Source organism: Anabrus simplex, chromosome 4 (genome assembly GCF_040414725.1).
Source record: "Anabrus simplex isolate iqAnaSimp1 chromosome 4, ASM4041472v1, whole genome shotgun sequence".
Classification (NCBI taxonomy): Eukaryota; Metazoa; Arthropoda; class Insecta; order Orthoptera; family Tettigoniidae; genus Anabrus; species Anabrus simplex.
Window position 1 is genome coordinate 230562887 of NC_090268.1, and position 19915 is coordinate 230582801.

At 38.0% G+C, this 19915-nt stretch overlaps 1 protein-coding gene across 4 annotated transcripts in view; it reads right to left on the reverse strand.

The window, feature by feature from the left end:
• Positions 1 to 1123: 1123 nt before the first annotated feature.
• Positions 1124 to 19915, reverse strand: part of neb (nebbish) — a 468801-nt gene continuing 450009 nt past the window's right edge. For 3 of the 4 annotated variants that reach the window (XM_067145417.2, XM_068227214.1, XM_068227215.1), the window contains one exon: positions 1124 to 2768. In XM_067145417.2, coding sequence (XP_067001518.2) covers positions 2413 to 2768 — 356 coding nt within the window. In that variant the 3' untranslated portion in view covers positions 1124 to 2412. The remainder of the gene's footprint in view (positions 2769 to 19915) is intronic. The other variant, XM_068227216.1, reaches the window with a different exon arrangement.

Genomic DNA, 19915 nt, shown 5'->3' on the forward strand with positions numbered 1-19915 from the left:
ATAATAATAATAATAATAATAATAATAACAATAATAACAACAACAACAACAACAACAACAATTGCATGATTTTGGTTATCGTGTAAAGATATTTTTGAACTGATGCCATCTAGATGCCTGTGAGCTAATTTCAATGTTCTGTCTTAATCTACCAGAAGGCACAGAAACGGCTCTCTGTTATTGGACAATCTACAGCTGAGTATTCATTTTTATAAGTAATCACCAAGCCTCCATGGCTCAGACGGCAGCACGTCGGCCTCTCACCGCTGGATACATACATACATACATACATACATACATATCCCACGTCGCTCCATCTTAAGCGATGGGTCGGCAAACAAGGCTTCTCCACCAGTTGCGGTCCCTGAACTTCTCTCCCTCTTCAATGCTTTCCAAAGTATGTCCTCTCTGTTGAATGTCAATCTTCACCATGTCCTTGTACCTGAGTCTTGGTCGCCCTCTTGGTCTTTTGTCTTCAAGTTTTAGATCGTACATTTGTTTGGTAATCTGTTGTCACCCATGTGTCGCATATGTCCATACTATCTCAGTCACTGCACTGTTATTTTGTCCTGCAGTCTTACAACTTGAGCCTGCTTGCGGATTTCCTCATTACGGACTGGGTACCGCTGGATACCGTGGTTCAAATCCCGGTCACTACATGTGAGATTTGTGCTGGACAAATCAGAGGCGGGACAGGTTTTTCTCCGGGTACTCCGGTTTTCCCTGTCATCTTTCATTCCAGCAACACTCTCCATTCTCATTTTACAGCATCTATCAGTCATTAATAAATCACTTTGGGAGTGGCGACCCCATCGTACTAATAGCCTATATCTGCTTCATTCATCACATCCCTGACCCGGTCATTGACTGGAAAACAGGTTGTAGGTTTTCATTCATTCAAGTAAACAACAAATGTGTCACCAGAGGTCTTTTACATGCAAACATTGTAAGACAGAGTACTTTTTCCTGCCCTTCAAAAATCCAACTACCTCTGTTGGGTTTGCACCTGTGATCTTGAGATCTGGAGCCTGATGACAATCTTCTATTGATCCATAGAGGGAGTCAAATAGATAATTTAAAGAATAACAGTAAAATAAGATTGATTTTCTTTATTAATATTTTTATTTACTTAGTTCATTGTAAACAGTATGATACAAAAATACAGTAATTACAGTATATAAAATTATATAACAATTCGTATTTACATAAAAAGTTATAAAACTTATATACATCTTAAGAGTAACATACTCTATGAAGGTTAGTTGCTCTAAAATGATACAAGGAAGAGGTTGCTGATATTCAGATAGGAGAAATTAATGTTGATTTTGCATATTCCAGTATTTTAGAGGATTAGGATCCAGAGAGGGAAAATATTAGCCAACAGGTACATAATATATAGCCAGTTCTATAAAACATTCAAGAGAAATGTAAATCCCATCTGCAAAGCTTGCCTGCTTCAACCAGTTTTGTTAAGTACATCTAAGAGCAAGACTGGATGTATTTAATTTTTAAGAAAATATTTATTCCTGTGGAAGTTCATCAGTCTGAAATTAGAATTGTAAAATGTTGAACACTGCAGTAACATCAGTCCTTCTCTACACTAGAAGCTTGTCTTGGAAAGAAGGGGATTGAAATGTGTTTTTGATACATTTTCAGGAGATTACTGGAAAAATAAGCACATATGTCAGACTTGTCTGCACCAGATATCTGTATCTATCTATGGCCTAAGATAATGAATGAACAAAGTATTTGCCCTGACGACTATTGAAACATTGACCATACCACAGACTGCAATTACTGTATTGTTCACCTGACTGTGATGGAGATAGGCAAGTAAAATCTTAATAGCCAGTATATTGGAGGCATTACCTTCCAACTCAAAGAATGAACAAATGGTGTTAGTTTTAACTGACCAACATGACTGGCTGATATTTCAATGAGGAATATTAAAGATAAAGGGAAGAATTTCTTCATAGGCTTTACGAGCAAAATTCTTTCAACACAAACGGATAATAGCAGCACATCAATGAAGAAATTGTATTTTGGTCTATCCTTCTCATATGCATTAAGTAAATGGAAGCAAGTACATTATGAAAAAGTTTAACATAGAACTTTTCCAATGTATACTTATAATTATGAGTAAGAAATGCATGAGTTACTGTGGATGTGATTACTATATCAGTTTCTGAGACATTAACTCTATCATAATGATCGTAAAAACCTGTTAGTCAAAGGCCCATAACATGTAAAAATCTATGCATACTAACTACTTTTTGTGTAAACAAAAGAAGTCAGTTCATAATCAAGTCAGCTGATTTACACGCTATGTATTCTAGTTTCATGCACTCTTCCATGCATCATTCTAAATATGATATATTACAAACCATTTTTTGTAAAATTACATTAAAACAATCAGTTCTTTAGATTCTCTCTCTGACTATCACTGAATTGGAATCTTACAACCTTGTGCATTTTTGGGGTATCCACTCCAGTGAGACAAGGAGAACGGAGGTTAGATTTATTTGGGGTCGTATGCATGTCAGGTATTTTAAAAGCATGATGTTCATCATAATCTAACACACTTTCACTGTTCAGGTGAAGTGTGGTTCTCAACTGTTTCACCATGTTATCAAGAGCATCCAAAGTATGCTTCACATCACCAACTTCATTCTCTTCACACAACTTCCGTAATTTATTTGAAGCTTCCTCAATTTGTTGCACACAACTATTCATCTCTTCATAGTTATCAGCTTCCACATCGCTGGAATCTGTCAAAAACAACTATGTTAGTTACAGTAAAGGTACATTATTTACAAAAATTACACTAGTATCATGTAAGGACAGCAGTATAGAGAAGATGAGCAAAAAGTGTCACATACAATATAACATTTAAGTTTTCTCAGTGTGTTGAACACAAAATACAAAACTGATGAAAATTCTATAATGTACCTATATAAGAAAACATTCTATTAATACATAGGCTACTATATTCGACCATGGTAGGATTTCATGTGTGGAAAATACTGCATCTGACCTTATTCATATATGAATTTGTGCCAACCTTTTACATTTAAAAGTACATTAGATGATGCAGTATATTAGTTTATCGATAGATGGCAGGAAGATGAATTTTTACTACAATCTGGAGGAATTTCCTGCCTCTACATAAACATGTGCCAGTCTCAAGGTCTCTTGAAGTGTTACTACAAAATTCTGGAAAATAATTTATTTTTAGAGTTCCACCTGTTCAATACAAGGATGAGACTATTCACTAAAAATAAATAGTCATGTTAAAGACTAGAACATGTTTCAATGCTTATTTGGGCCATCTTCAGCTAGTAATCTGGTAATCACTAATTCAAATCTATTGAACAACATATTGAAACATATTAACATACTGCAATATTACATGTTTAAAAAAAAAAAAAAAAACATCATGCTTTGCTTTCCATAGTCCAGAAATAGTTCTTTGTTGAATGAACATTTAAAAATCTATGATGAAAACAACACTTGTGAAGAAATGAAGACCAATGTTGATTACAGATCAAATGAGCCTGGAAGGAGCTTCTGTTAAGATTTTCAGTAGACCTTATTGTCTGATAAGAGTATTTATGTGAACGTTAATATGGAACATTGAAAATTAATATTCAGTCATTTTATTTATGTCTCTCTTCTTGGTTTCTGAGAATAAATCTAGAAAACAGAAAAGAGGAAATAGAAGATAAGAAAAATGAAAAATCGACAACAAAAACTTAGGTGGATGAACAAAGCAAAACTCGCACACAAGCAAACAATTGCTTAAGTTGTTGCTGTTGAGGGGAATCGGCAGTGGAGGAGAGGAGTTGGAGGAATGGGAACAGCTCATTTGTTGTGCGTTGTTGAAAACTGGTTTATTTGTAGTTGAGAATTTATATTTAATATCTCGTCAAATAAGATGTTAGTTTCTCTAAAATGTCATTAAGGTTGAATTTGGGGTTCTTTCTTTGATTGAGATATATGTGCAAGTTTTTGAGATTATTTAGGAAAGCTCCCTTGTTAACTTAGTGAATAATTTCTAAATCTAGATTGATGGAGGAAAATGTACGATTGTATTAGATCACGTACTCACCCATCACGGAAAACCTCAGATATTTACCGGCATTTACATGTTCTTTATAATGGGTAGTGAAACTTCTGCGCGTTTGATCAATGTAGCTAGCTTCACAGTGGGTACATTTCAATTCATAAATACTAGATTGCGAATACTTATTACTACTATTAAAACTATGTATGTTTGAGAGAACAGACTAACAAAAGGACCAAGCAAGTTGGCCATGCAGTTAAAAGGGCACAGCTGTGAAATGGCATTTGGGAGATAGTGTGTTCAAACTCCACTGTTGGCAACTCAGAAGATGGTTTTCCTATGTTTCCCATTTTCACACTAGGCAAATGTTGGGACTGTAGCTGGATGGATGCTTCTTTCGCAGTCTTAGCCCTTTCCTATCCCACTGTTGCCATTAGACCTATCCATGTCAGTGCAACATCAAGCCAATTGAAAAACAAAACAAACAAACAAACTAATGAATGGTTCATCAAAGTGGGGTGGGGGACGAGTGGCGGGAGCAGCAGCCTTTTGGAAGTTGCGAGGGCGGCAGTCTAGATGATTGACTGATATGGCCTTGTAATAATACTCAACATGGCTTAGCTTTCTACACGGCTGAAAGCAACAGGAAACTACAGCCATAACTTACTCCCAAGAACCACGAGCTATCTCTGTATGAATGATGTTACTGATGGTGGCTTCCTCGCAGGTAAAATATACCAGAGATAAAATAGTCCCCGGGTTGGCACTTCACCTGCAGGACCATGTCATAAAGGCTGCAACGTCACTAGCCAGACAAGTTACGATACAGCAGCTGGTAGCTAGCTATGACTTCCCCGGTTCTTTTCATTACCAGTTAAGTGCGAACAATGTACCTTTAAGTGCTGAAATTTTGTAATCTCATATTCATAGGACTTTATAAAGCATTAACTGCAAGCGAGTTTTGTGAGGCAGTGTTGCTGTCATTAATTTGTTCCAAGAAATAGAACAAGGGTTTGTGCGGGAGCTATGTGTAAAAATTATTCTCAAAAGACAATACGAGAACAGACCAGTTCTGGGGGAATGCTATGCCCTTAAGTGTTGAAGTTTTGTAATCTCGTGTTTGTAGATATACATAAAGCATTAACTGAGTGAGTGCCGTGTAGTAATGCTGCTCTCATTAACTTGTTCCAAGAGGTGGAATGAATTGATCTGTAGTAGATATGTGTAAAAATTATTCTCGAAAAAGAAAAGAGAAGTGGGATAGACATGGTTTATCATAGGGTCCCAAAGGACAAAATCACTTGCAAAATTTAGTTGATTAAATGTAAATGACTGGAATCTGTTAATTGTAAAAATGCATATGTAAGCAGAATTTTTTTTTTCTACCTCTGCTTATGAAGATGACTTAAAAAATAGTTTGTTAAGTATTTTCTTTAGAGATAATCCTAAGTCAAGTGCTATCCCATCTCTGAAACTATCAGGTGGAAAAACAGGATACAAGTAATTCAAATTCGGCTTTGTGACTTAAGTAAGAAAAACTCATTTAGCTGCCTTGGAAAGATTGGAAAATCTAAGCCCAAAGAAACCACGCACAGAAATAGAGAAACTTCTATGGATATGTCCACTCACGAAGTGAATTAAGGCTGTGTTCACTGTGTTAATTATGGTCAAGTACTCCAAGAAAATTAAAATTTAAAGAAATCAGTTCATGTTTTGAAAACAAACTTCAATGTTTTGAAAAAAGAACAACGGGAACATTGTAAAAATAATTAGCGATAAAAACCAGAATTATTGTAAATGCATTCGGAAGTATATTGGTAAGACACAATAATTATAATGAGAACTGTGCATCTTTAAATACGAAATTGAAGACTCTCCTTTGACGAACGAGCTCACCCTGCTGTTTACTCCTATGCAGATGAGGTTGACACATAGAGGAAAAATCACTCGATGGACCAGAAAATACATTTCCCATTCAGGAACGATAAGGGGCTTATCCCCTAAAGCTTACCACTTCTGGAAGACCGAAAGAGTGGCTGTGTGGTTTGGGTCACGTAACTGTCAGCCTGCATTCCGGAGATAGTGGGTTCGAACCCCACTGTCGGCAGCTCTGAAGGTGGTTTTCTGTGGTTACCAATTTTCATACCAGGCTGTAACTTAATTAAGGCCATGGTCGCTTCCTTCCCGCTCCTAGCTCTTTCCTCCCCATTGTTGCCTACGGCCTATCTGTGTTGGTGTGACGTAAAACAAATTGTAAAATAGACTGAAAACTCCTGGACAAGCTTAGATTCCCTTTGGCCTCCTCAACAACTTTAAGCAGGTGGTGCATGAAGTTTACTTGTTGTCTCGGTATTCTTCATAACGTACTGAAGTTAGTGACAAAATGTAGTGAAAATTTACCCATAGCAGATAAATTTGGTCTTCTGAGCTTTGATGAAATACACATAAACATCAGGGTTTAGGACGCTGGAATGGATAAAATTCTTGGTCCCCATTTGAAAGTTCAGATAGCACTAATCAGAGGACTGTTCAATTAAGAATATGAATCAATCATTAATTTTCAAGATCATCACCTCTGTACAATCTGCCATTATTTCTGATTTAGAAGGTTGCAGGACACTGTGAAAAGAACTTGAAATATCAACACAGAACACATATTTTATTAATCTTGCAAACTCTGAAAGAAAGGTATGGACTTTTGCTGACTTGCCTCACTATATCAAACTTTTAAGAAACCACTTTCTGCATGAAGGTATCATACTGGAATATAGTGTGTGAAGTCAGTTATCTGGCAGTTACTGCACTATAAGCATATGCAAGCAAAAGTATATCCTGTATGTTTACGAACATTTTTAATTAGAGTGAAAGCTGTGGTATCAGAATTCATTATTAGTATAGTAGTATGATGTGGTAATAGCACGAATTAAGCCAGACCAGAGTGTATCGTACCTGGCTTACAGAAGCACTGCCCAGTGCTGTCTGGCTCATGACGTCAGGTATCGCTTCAGCGAAGGGGACAATTGTCAGGAAGATGGATACTATAATCTATGTAAAATAAAGTATTGATTAGGTGGAGAACTCATCCTTCATACTTGTAAGATGGATACTGACGCTCTGTGAGTCAGAGCGAGGAATGTTAGAAGTTTGAATCGTTGTGGTAGGCTATAGATTTTGAAAAGGGAGATGGATAGATTAAAGTTAGATGTAGTTTGTATAAGTGAAGTACGCTGGCAGGAAGAGCACGATTTTTGGTCAGGTGATTACAGAATTATCAACACAAAATCAAAAAGGGGAAATGCAGGAGTTGGTTTAATAATACGAAAATAGGGCAGAGAGTAAACCACTGTGATCAGCAAAGTAAAATAATAATAGTTGTCAAGACAGACTCAAAACCAACAGTGCAGGTCTATATGCCTACTAGTTCAGAGGATGAAGAAGAAATAAAAAGAATAAATGAAGAGATAAAGGATTTAGCACAATATCTAAAAGGTAATGAGAATCTAATTGTGATGGGAGACTGGAATGCAGTGGTAGACCAAGGAAAAGAAGGTAACAGTAAGAAAATTTGGATTGGCATAAAGGAACGAAAGAGGAAATTGCCTTGTTGAATTCTGCACTGACCATAATTTAGTCCTTGCTAATACCTAGTTCAAATGCCACAAATGACAGCTGCATATGTGGATGAGACCTGGAGACACTGAAAGCTATCAGACAGACTTCATTATGATTAGGCAGATATTCAGAAACTAGACATACAATTGCAAGACTTTCCCAGAAGCAGACATGGATTCTAACCACAACTTATTGGTCATGAAATGCCATTTGAAGTTGAAAAATTTGAAGAAAGGAATGCACATTTTTTGCTAGTTGTTTTACGTTGCACCGACACAGGTAGGTCTTACGGCGACGATGGGACAGGAAAGAGTTAGGAGTGGGAAGGAAGCGGCCGTGGCCTTAATTAAGGTACAGCCCCAGCATTTGCCTGGTGTGAAAATGGGAAACCATGGAAAACCATTTTCAGGGCTGCTGACAGTGGGGTTCGAACCTACTATCTCCCGAATACTGGATACTGGCCGCACTTAAGCGACTGCAGCTATCGAGCTCGGTAAGGAATGCACAGAGACAGGTTCTAGACAAGTTGAAATAAAAGAGAGTGAGGGATTGTTTCAAGGAACATGATGCACAAGGACTAAATAGGCTGAAACACAATAGAGGAAGAATGGACAGTCATGAAGAATGAGGTCAGTAGGGCTGCTGAAGAATGGTTAGGAAGAAAGGCTAGATCAACTAAGAATCAATGGATAGGGAGACACTAGACCTGATTGATGAACGATGGAAGTACAAGAATGCAAATAATGAAGAGGGCATAAGAATACAGAATGTATGAATGATATCTAAGGAAGAAAGTCTGAAAGAGACATGCAAGGATGTTGAAGGTTGTATGGTCCTAAGAAAGGTAGACGTTGCATAAAGGAAAATCAAGGAAACCTTTGGAGAAAGGAAAACTAGGCACCTGAATACTAAGAGCTCAGACAGAAAACCACTTCTAGGAAAAGAAGACAAGGCAGAAAGATGGCAAGAACATATTCGATAGATGTATCAAGGTAAAGAAGTAAATGACATGGTTCTGGAACAAGAAGAGGCTGTTGATGTTGATGAAATGGGAAACCCAATTTTGAGTTAGAATTCTACGCACATTTGAGAGACCTGAATAGGAAGTAGGCACCTGGAAATGATGACACCCTCAGAATTACTGACTGCCTTAAGAGAAACCAGCATGGTGAGGTTATTTCATTTATTGTGAAAGAGTATGAGACAAGAGAACTGCCATCCATTTTCAGACAAAACGCTGTTACACCTACTCCCAAGAAAACCGGTGCAGACATTTGTGAAAACTACTGCAGCGTTAGTTTAGTATCTCACACCTGCAAAATTTTAACAGATATTATCTACAGAAGAATGCAAAAACAAGCTGAAAATGAGCTTGGGCAAAATCAATTTTGCTTCAGAAGAAATGTAGGAAAACTTCCCTGACTACGTCTAATCTTAGAGGACTGAATTAAGAAGGATAAGCCCACATACATGGCGTTTGTAGATCTAGAAAAGGCATTCAATAATGTTGACTGGACCAAGCTATTTGAGATTCTGAAGGTGATCAGAATCAAATACCAAGAAAGAAGAAGAATCTACAATCTGTACAAAAATCAATCTGCAGTGATAAGAATCAATGGCTTTGAAAAAGAAGCAGCAAAGCATGAGGCAAGGCTGTCCTTTGTTCCCCCCTCTTTACAGTGTTTATATAGAACAACCGCACTAAAGGAAATCAAAGAGGAATTTCGAACAGGAATCACAATCCAAGGAGAGGAAAACAAAACCCTGAGATTTGCCTTTGATGTTATTTTATCTTATTCTGCAGAAGTTGCTAAACGGTACAAGCAGAGTCCTGAAAATAAAAAAAAATAAAAAAATAAAATAAATAAATAAAAATAAAAAATAAAAAATAAAAAATAAATAAATAAATAAATAAATAAATAAATAAATAAATAAATAAATAAATAAATAAATTCACTTTGAACATTGATGTAGGAATTGGAATTATGTTTTTGAAGACTTTCGTCTGGAGAGTGCAGACTTGGGATAAAATAACAATATCATCAGCAAATCTCAGGGTTTTGATTTTCACTCCTTGGATCGTGATTCCCTTCCCACATTTGCCTTTGATTTCCTTTACTGCCTGTTCTGTATAAATATCGAAAAGGAGCGGGAACAAGCTGCAACCTTGCCTCACTCCTTTCTGGATTGCGGCTTCTTTTTCAAAAATGTCAAAAACATATCAGATGTAAGGCTTTCCAGGCATCTGCTGGGAATTTAGAATTTTCCATTTGGCGGGCAATAATTCCATTGTGGAGATTTATCTCCCGTATGCAGTTATCAGACTGTGCTTCTGATAGGTTTACCTGTATACACCCCAGCATCAGTGGGTAGGGTCTGACACATCCCACTCTGATGAGTCTATACTGTCAGACCTAAGACGAAACGCTGGTTAATAGAGCAAACGCCTGAAAAGCCTTACATCTGATATATTTTTGACATGCTCTATTGGTGAAAAATATCTAATTCCCTCTATGGGAATTTAGAATTTTGCATTCTTTTTCAAAGCCGTCGATTCTTAGCACTAAAGATGGATTTTTATACAGATTGTAGATTATTCTTCTTTCTTGGTATCTGATCCTAATCGCCTTCAGAATCTCAAATAGCTTGGTCCAATCAACATTAACAACGTGGGCTTGTCCTCCTTTATTCGATCCCCTAGGACCAGACGTAAAGTCAGGATTGCTTCATGTGTTCCTACATTTCTTCTGAATCCAAACTGATCTTCTCCCAGTTCAGTTTCAACTTGTCTTTCCATTCTTCTTGACACAGGTTTCGTACAGAAAGAAAATGAAAAACATGTGGACTAATAGAAGACAGTCATTTGGACAATTATTAATATTATTTACTACCATATTTACGCAAATAATACCCGCATATTTAAAAAAAAAAATTGAGGCACCAAATTGGGGTGCGGGTTTTATTTGAGTCAATGTTGGCATTTTTTCAAAATCAAACTTCCTAAAGTTAGGGTGCGGGGATTATTCGAGTAAATACGCTGCATAATTTTTTAAAGAAATTGAGGCACGAAATTGGGGCATGGATTTTATTTGAGTCAAAGTTGGCTTTTTTTTTTTTCTTCTTTCAAAATCAGCCTTCCTAAAGTTAGGCTGCGGGGATTATTCGGTGGCGGGGATTATTCGTGTAAATACAGTATTATTGAATATTTTTAATATTGTGTTTTCATTATTGTTGGGTGATATTTTGTAACATTGAAAATTGCAAAGGGTTGTTTTCATTAGTGTTGAGTAATCTTTTGTAATATTGTGAAAGGTAAACATTGATTCTAGATAGACGTACTACATCTTTAAGAGTTTGGTAAAAGGAAGATTCTCGATAAGTATGTACATTTGAGAAAAAATAGCAGTTGTGATTAGTGAGTCTGGGTGGTGGGAGGTGAGCTTCTGTACTCCGATTGGTTACCTGGTGATTGCACCGGGGTCAGCTTCGTCCTCCTTGAGAGAGCGAGAAAATCTTTTATCATCTTTCGCTTCTCACCTGTCCAGCGAGTCAGACGTACTTCGGCGATCCTTCCGCCCAGGATGGCCCGCCTTGGGGTAAGCGCTGTTTGTTTCTTTTGCACCTTAATTTAACTTCAATGTTTTTTTCCTTTTCTTATCACATAGGAGTTTACCCCTACACGCCCAGACTCGCCCTCAATTATTAAGATGCCTTAGCTTTTCAGCTGGGCCTGCCTGTTTGATTTTGGAGGCATTCCTGTTTCTTTTAATTTGGTAAAGTGTATTATTAAATGGTTAATTGTATTTCCCTCCGGGGTGGCCTCCAGTAACTGCACGTCTTGTTGCACGCTAGTTTTTCCTCTGCCCCGCACCAGAAGTGTTTTTGGTGTGGGACTAAGCTGAACTGGCCTCTGCATCAAGTTTAAGTATTTCTGATTTCCCCCTTGTTTCTATTTTGTGGCGCGATTGTCTGAAAGCACCGTTAACTTGCACTTAATATAGTATTTCTTATATCATGTGGTTCCTTATTACCCTTAATCGTTGTATTTTGGAAGTTGCGTTATGATAGTGTAAATCTTTACCTTAGCCTCTTGTTTTAAGGAAAGAGCCCTTAGCACATTGCATCTGATTCATTGCTTTTCAGATATTGTAACCTGATTTTGTATTTTTGAAATTTATTTGAATTTTATTTTTGTAACTTTTATGTTGGGAAAATAATATCATAGATCAAGGGATCACCGCTGGTTTCTCTTCAAACCCGCAACCTACATACCCCCATGGCCCTGGTAAGGTTTTTCACACTTGTTCCACATCCATTATTATAGTCGTCACTTTTTCGACGCAGTTTCAGCTGGTGTTTTGTTTTGTCTTACAGCTGTCCCAAGTCCATGTGAATTAAATCTTATTATCATCATCATCATCATCATCATCATCATTATTATTTCTTTATTATGTGACATGTAGCCAGTTACCGGTTATGTATTGAACTTGAAGCCGGTTACACTTCTATAAATAATACATGTTAAAATTGTGCAGGCATGAGATACTAAACTAATGGTGCGGTAGTTTTCCCACTTGTCAATGCCGGCTTTCTTAGGAATAGGTATAATGACACTCTGCCAAGAATTGGATGGCACTTCTGCTGTCTCATACATCTTACACATTAAAATGGAATTACCTCGCCATGCTGGTTTCTTCCAAGGCAGTTAGTAATTCAGAGGGAATGTTATCAATCCAGGTGCCTTGTTCCTATTTAGGTCTCTTAAAGCTCTGTCGAATTCTGACCTCAAAACTGGGTCTCCCATTTCATCAGCATCAACAGCCTCTATTTGTTCCAGAGCCATATCATCTACGTCATTACCTTGATACAACGGTTGGATATGTTCCTGCCATCTTTCTGCCTTGTCTTCTTTCTCTAGAAGTGGTTTCCCATCTGCGCTCCTAATATTCATACACCTAGATTTTCTTCCTCCAAAGGTTTCCATGATTTTCCTTTCCTAGGACCATACAGCCTTCAACATCCTTGCACTTCTCTTTCAGCTATTCTTCCTTAGCTGTCTTGCACTTTTTATACACTTCATTCTTTAATAGCCTGTATTCTTTTATGCCCTCTTCATTTTTTGCATTCTTGTACTTGCATCATCAAGCAGCCCTAGAGACCTCATTCTTCACGACTGTCCATTCTTCTTCTACTGTGTTTCCTTCAGTCTTTTCACTTAGTCCTTACGCAACATGTTCCTTGAAACAGTCCCTTACACTCTTTTCTTTCAACGTGTCTAGATTTCATCTCCTTGCACTCTCCTTTCTTCAATTTCTTCAACTTCAGATGGCATTTCATGATGAACAAGTAGTTGTGGTCAGAGTCCTCGTCTGCTCCTGGGAAAGTTTTGCAATCCAACACCTGGTTTCTGAATCTCTGCCTAATTATAATGAAGTCTATTTGATACCTTCCAGTGTCTCCAGGTCTCATCCACGAACACAGATGTTGTTTGTGGTGTCTGAACGAAGTATTAGCACGGACTAAATTATGATCGATGCAGAATTCAACCAGCCGGCTTCTTCTTTCATTCCTTTGTCCCAATCCGAATTCTCCTACTATATTACAATCTCTTCATTGGCCTACCACTGCATTCCAGTCTCCCATCACAAATTCTCTCACCTTTTACATATTGTATTAAATCTTCTATCTCTTCATATATTCTTTCAATTTCTTCGTCATCTGCTGATCTAGTGGGCATATAAATCTGCGCTATTGTGGTGGGCATTGGTTTGGTGTCTATCTTGACGACAATAATTCTTTCACTATGCTGGTCGTAGTAGCTGACCCGTTGCCGTATTTTCTTATTCATTATTAAACAAACTCCTGCATTTCCCCTGTTTGATTTTGTGTTGATAATCCTATGATTGCCAGACCATAAATCCCGCTCTTCCTGCGAACGTACTTCACTTATACCAACTACATCTAACTTTAATCTATCCATCTCCCTTTTCAGATTCTCTAGCCAACACAACGATTCAAACTTCTGACATTCCATGCTCCGATTCGCAGAATGTCAGTATCCATCTTCCTGATGATTGCCCCCTCTCATGTAGTCCCCACCTGGAGATCCGAATGGGGGACTATCTTACCTCCGGAATTTAGTACCCGGGTGGAAGCCATCATCATTACATCATTCATACAGAGAGAGGTGCATGTCCTCAGGAGTTAGTTACGGCTGTAGTTTCCCACTGCTTTCAGCCGTGTAGCAGTATCAACACAGCTAAACCTTATTGGGTATTATTACAACGCCACACCAGTCAATCATCTAGATTGCCACCCTTGCAACTTCCGAAAGGCTGCTACCCTCCTTTTTATAAACCATTCGTTAGTCTGGTCTCTCGACAGATACCCATCCGATACGGTTGCACCTGCGGCTCGGCTATCTGCTTCATTGGGACACGCAAGCCTCTCCACAGCAGCAAGGTCACATGGTTCACAGGGGAGGAGGGATACTGAATTGAATTGGTGAGAGATAGATTCGATTATATTTGATGAGAAGAAGAAATAGGATGTTAGGACACATCTTAAGACACCCAGAACTTGTTCAGTTGGTTTATGAGGGAAGTGTAGGTGAAAGAATGATAGGGGCAGATCAATGTCTGAATATGACTAGCAGATTAGAGCAGATGTAGGATGTAGTAGTTAGGTAGAAATAAAAAGATTAGTACATGATAGGGTGGCATGGAGAGCTGCACCAAACCAGTCTATGACCTGATGACTCAAACACAACATGAATGAAAACCTACAACCTGTTTTCCAGTCGGTGACCGAATCAGGGATGGAATGAATGAAGTCCCCATCTTGTGGCGAGGATAGGAATTGTGCCAGATGCTGCGGCCTGTCGCACTCCTCTGGGGCAATGATTAATGACTGACAGATGAAATGAAATGATAGTGGAGAGTTTTGCTGGAATGAAAGATGACCGGAAAAACTGGAGTACCCAGGGAAAAACCTGTCCCACCTCCGCTTGGTCCAGCACAAATCTCACGTGGAGTGACCAGGATTTGAACCACAGAACCCAGCGGTGAGAGGTCGTCGTGCTGCCACCTGAGCCACAGAGGATCACTCAAACACAACATGTATGTTGTAAAATAGTTATTTTAAAGGCAATGTTAATGTTCTTTTTTTAATATTTTGATTTGGTATAAATTATTATTATTATTATTATTATTATTATTATTATTATTATTATTATTATTATTATTATTATTATTATTAAAAGTCAAATTGGCATAGGCTTCTTCTACCATAGTTCTTTTTTCAATGAAGTGAGTGGCTTGTTCTTTATCTTGATAATCATTTTGTTAGTGTCATTCTCATTATAACCGTTATTGAGTGCTATGGTAGCTGCCTCTGTGGATCAGTGGTACAGTGTCAGCCTCCGGATCCCAAGATAGCGGGTTCAAATCCGGCAGAGGTAGTCGGATTTTTGAAGGGCGGAAATAAGTCCATTCGACACTCCACATCGTACAATGTCGGCATGTAAAAGATCTCTGGTCAAACATTTGGTGTTTACCCGACAAAAATCATTAAAATTTCGGCCATAGACGGTTTACACGGTCTGCCATCTAGTGGGCCTAGAGTAAAACGGAACATCGAAATTGACGAGCAGACAGCCAGATGGCATCAAATTGAATTGTCTGCACACGGTAGCTGAGGCCATACGATGATGATGATTTTATTATTATTATTATTATTATTATTATTTAGTGCTATGGTGTATATGTTATTGACATCTTTTCTGTAATCTTTGTTGGAAAGAGAATTGAGTCGTATACACGAATAAATGTCTATGTTACATTTAGTGGAATTTGAGATATTCATGGAGCAAATATCTATCATGTGTCCTGAATCCGTATTTGTAGGTAGTTTGAGCATCTCTCAACATATGGCTACAGTATTCTGGAAATTGTGAAGCGAAATGCACTTCAAAAATAATGGAACAAAAGTCTATGTTACATTGTTTCACACACGAGTACTGCAACATTACGAATTGAATGCAATGTAATCAACACATTCTAGTCAGGAGATTGTTCTGGTGTTTTTAGTTGTATTTTACTAAGCTTATTTAGTTTCTCATTGAAACAGTGGTCATGCAATCAGACGATAGTAGTGATCGTAATGTACTGTTGTGCTCAAGCGATGTTCACATGTTGACAAGAAACAGATGCATGAAAGGGAAAGTGGAGAGATGTCAAACAAAAACAATTAAGGGACAGTGGAAAAGCTTACACCAGAAAAAGAGTTAAGAATTTAGAAGAATGTAAGAAACCAACAGATAATTTTGACTGTTAATTTAAGAGATCTGGGTGTAAAGAATTGAGTTGTGAATTAAAACTGTCCTATTTCCTAGAATTTTATAAACTTATGATGATCAGACCCTTTATTTAATGAAATGTGTTGACCTAGAGGACTCTACTAGATGAAGGAAAGAACTAACAGATGCAGCTTCTTGAAAAAAGGTCACATTTCGTTCTCTGCAAGTTTGTAGAACTACCCTTATGCACACATTTTCAATTTCACATGGACGTATCCAGACTCTCAAGAGAAACATGAAAGACAAGGTCAGTGTTCCTAAAGACCAGAGGGGCAAGCATTAAATCGTCCCCACTCTCTGAATGATTAAATAAAAAAACAAAGTTACAGCCCATATAAACAGTTTCCCTAGGCACCCCAGCCATTATTCTCAACACAAAACTGGGAAACAGTTCCAGTTACCTGATTTAACGTTAGCTAAAATGTACAGAGAATTTAAATCAAAGTACCCTGAGACAGAAGTAAGCCTTACATATTATCAATCAACCTGTTATGAAATAAATTTGAAAGCAGGTACTCCAAAAAGTGACAAGTGTAAATACTGTGACATATTCAACAAACGGAAGAAGAATGGAAGAAAATACAGACTAGTAGTATGCTGCACCATTTCAAAGCTGATCAAGCATATAAAGCCATGCACAACGATGGTGAAATTGGCACAAGGAATTAAAACGTAACTGTGCTTTGTGTCGATCTGCAACAAGTTCTGTTCTGCCCTACACTCTCCCATTATCCATGTACTACCAATGCCAGCTGTCTACCTATAATTTTGCTATATACGATCATCATCATCATCATCATCATCATCATCATCATCATCATCATCATCATCATCATCATCATCATCATCATCATCATCATCATTTGCCCTTCCAGCAAGCCAGGTAGGGTGTTTGAAAACGAGCGTCTTCCAAAGTTGCTTATTCAAAAAGATTTTGTTGTCCATGACAGATTCCCAATTTCATCCTCTTCTCTCCACGTCTTCCCTCAGTTGGTCCATCCATCTTCTTCTTGGTTTCCCAGCTGGTCTTCTACCTGTTATTCTCTTTTCATTCATTCATGTAACGTGCCCAAACCATTCAAGTCTGGATGCCCTAAGTCTTTCCTCCATCGATTCATTTAGACCTAGGTTAGATCGGATCTCATCATTTTTCACGTGATCAAGTCGTGTCTTTTGGAAGGCAGTTCTAAGAAATTTCATTTCACAGGCTGGAATCCTACTACAATCCTTTGATGTTAGTTGTTGTATGTCCGGCGCTCCCTGTTCGCTCCGCCAGCCAGCTACACGCGCGCCAAGTGTCATTCTTCTAGCCTCGACGCGCAGCCCTCAGTGCGCGTGCCTGAACCATCGTGTGTGTACTATAAAGAGGAACTCCCAGCCTGTCCTGATGCCCACTTGCCCCGGTGTCCAGCTCCAGAATACACCCTACGTCGAGCACGGAGGCTACTCCTCTTGAAAATGTGCTTCGACCAGGTGGACTGAATTTCTGGCAGTACGAGGTCTCACCTCTGGTCACCGCTCCTCTTATTCCACTGCCCATATCCAGTCATACTATTACATATTTCCCTAATTAATGCAAGCTCCCTTAGTTTCGCTAAGTAAGAATTCTTCCTACATTGAACTTGCTTTGATGAACTCAGCAAGGAAGGACTTTCCAAAACATTTATGTCAGTACTTCGGATAGTTTTCGACTATCGACTTTCATATCAAGGACTATCTTTTCGAGATAGTAGTGGATGTAAATACTGTAAACTTGTATATAGTGTACAGAAGATAGACTCTTTCTCAAGATTCCTAATTCATTTTGCTTCAAGTTAAATTTCATTTTATTTGTGTAAATAGTGTATTTTGCATTTGAAGCGAATAATAAAGTTGTGTTTTGTAAATCTCAATCTTGGTTACAACATTAGTGTGCAGGTTTCCAGAGAATATTTAAGGATGGGAATAAAATATGACTTGTACAGGGTCATTTTTGTTCTTTATGGGAGCTTCTCATCCCACAGTAGGTGTCTAACGATACTGTAAAAGTTAGAGCCTTTGGTTACTCTGTTTGTTATTTCTATCTCACCTCTCTTATTACTAGCCATTACACTTCCTAAATATCTGAATTGGTGTACTACTTCAACTTGGTGGTCCAGTATTTTTATGTTGCATTCTGTACTATGTCTGCTGATTTTCAATGCTACTGTTTTCGATAGGTTCAATTTCATATATATAATATGGGACGAAATAAAGTAACTTTCTATCTCTCGAAGACTAAATTGATGTCAGTAGGTAAGAAATTCAACAGAATTGAATGTCAGATTGGTGATACAGAGCTAGAACAGGTTGATAATTTCAAGTATTTAGGTTGTGTGTTCTCCCAGGATGGTAATATAGTAAGTGAGATTGAATCAAGGTGTCTTAAAGCTAATGCAGTGAGCTCGCAGTTGCGATCAACAGTATTCTGTAAGAAGGAAGTCAGCTCCCAGACGAAACTATCTTTACATTGGTCTGTTTTCAGACCAACTTTGCTTTACGGGAGCGAAAGCTGGGTGGACTCAGGATATCTTATTCATAAGTTAGAAGTAACAGACATGAAAGTAGCAAGAATGATTGCTGGTACAAACAGGTGGGAATAATTGCAGGAGGATACTCGGAATGAGGAGATAAAGGCTAATTTAGGAATTAGCTCGATGGATGAAGCTATGTGCATAAACCAGCTTTGGTGGTGGGGTCATGTGAGGCGAATGGAGGAGGATAGGTTACCTAGGAGAATAGTGGACTCTGTTATGGAGGGTAAGAGTAGAGGTAGACCAAGATGATGTTTAGACTCGGTTCTTAACGATTTAAAGATAAGAGGTATAGAACTAAATGAGGCCACAACACTAGTTGCGAACTGAGAATTGTGGCGACGTTTAGTAAATTCACAGAGGCTTGCAGACTGAACGCTGAAAGGCATAACAGTCTATAATGATACTGTATATATGTGTGTATGTCTATCTCTAAAATGAAACAAGTGGGAAGAGAGGGTGACAGAAATAACATATTGTTTATGGTTGACACAGCATAAGCGCAAAAAGCCTATATCATGTCTAAAAGCACGGGCGGTGAAAGCATCAACGGTAGCATAATGTTTATTAAAATACATCAGTAGATGTCAGGACATCTCCTTCATAGAATAATATTAGTGGGATACCTTCTGATTGGACAAAAGCAGTAATTGCACCTATCTATAAACAAGGGAAAAGGAACGATGCAAAAACTATTGAGGTATTTCATTGATCAGTATACCAGACAAGGTGTTCACTGGCATTTTGGAAGGGAGGGTGTGATCAGAGGTTGAGAAAAAGTTGGCTGAAAACCAATATGGTTTCAAACCACAGTCAGGCAGTCAGGATCAGATTTTCAGTACTGTATGTGCCAGGTAAATGCTACAAGAGGAACAGACAGTTGTGTTGATGTTTTATAGATCTGATAAAAAGAAGGCATATGACAGAGTATTAAGGAAAGATATGTTAGCTACACTGGGGGTTAAAGTGTAGATTATTATAAGCAATCGAAGGCATTTATGTTGACAATTGGGCTGCAGTGATAATTGATTGTAGAATGAGTTCTTGGTTGAAGGTACTTACTGGCTTGTGGCTTGGCTTGCCGATAAATAGCCTGCACGACACACAGAATGTCTCTTGTAAGTGAAATGTGTCTTGTTCATGTGATATTATTATTATTATTATTATTATTATTATTATTATTATTATTATTATTATTATTATTATTGCCGGCTTCAGTGGTGGGGTCGTGTGAGGTGAATGCGGGAGCATACGTTACCTAGGTGAATAATGGACTCGTCATGGAGGATAAGAGAAGCTGAGGGAGACCAAGATAACTGGTTAAACTCATTT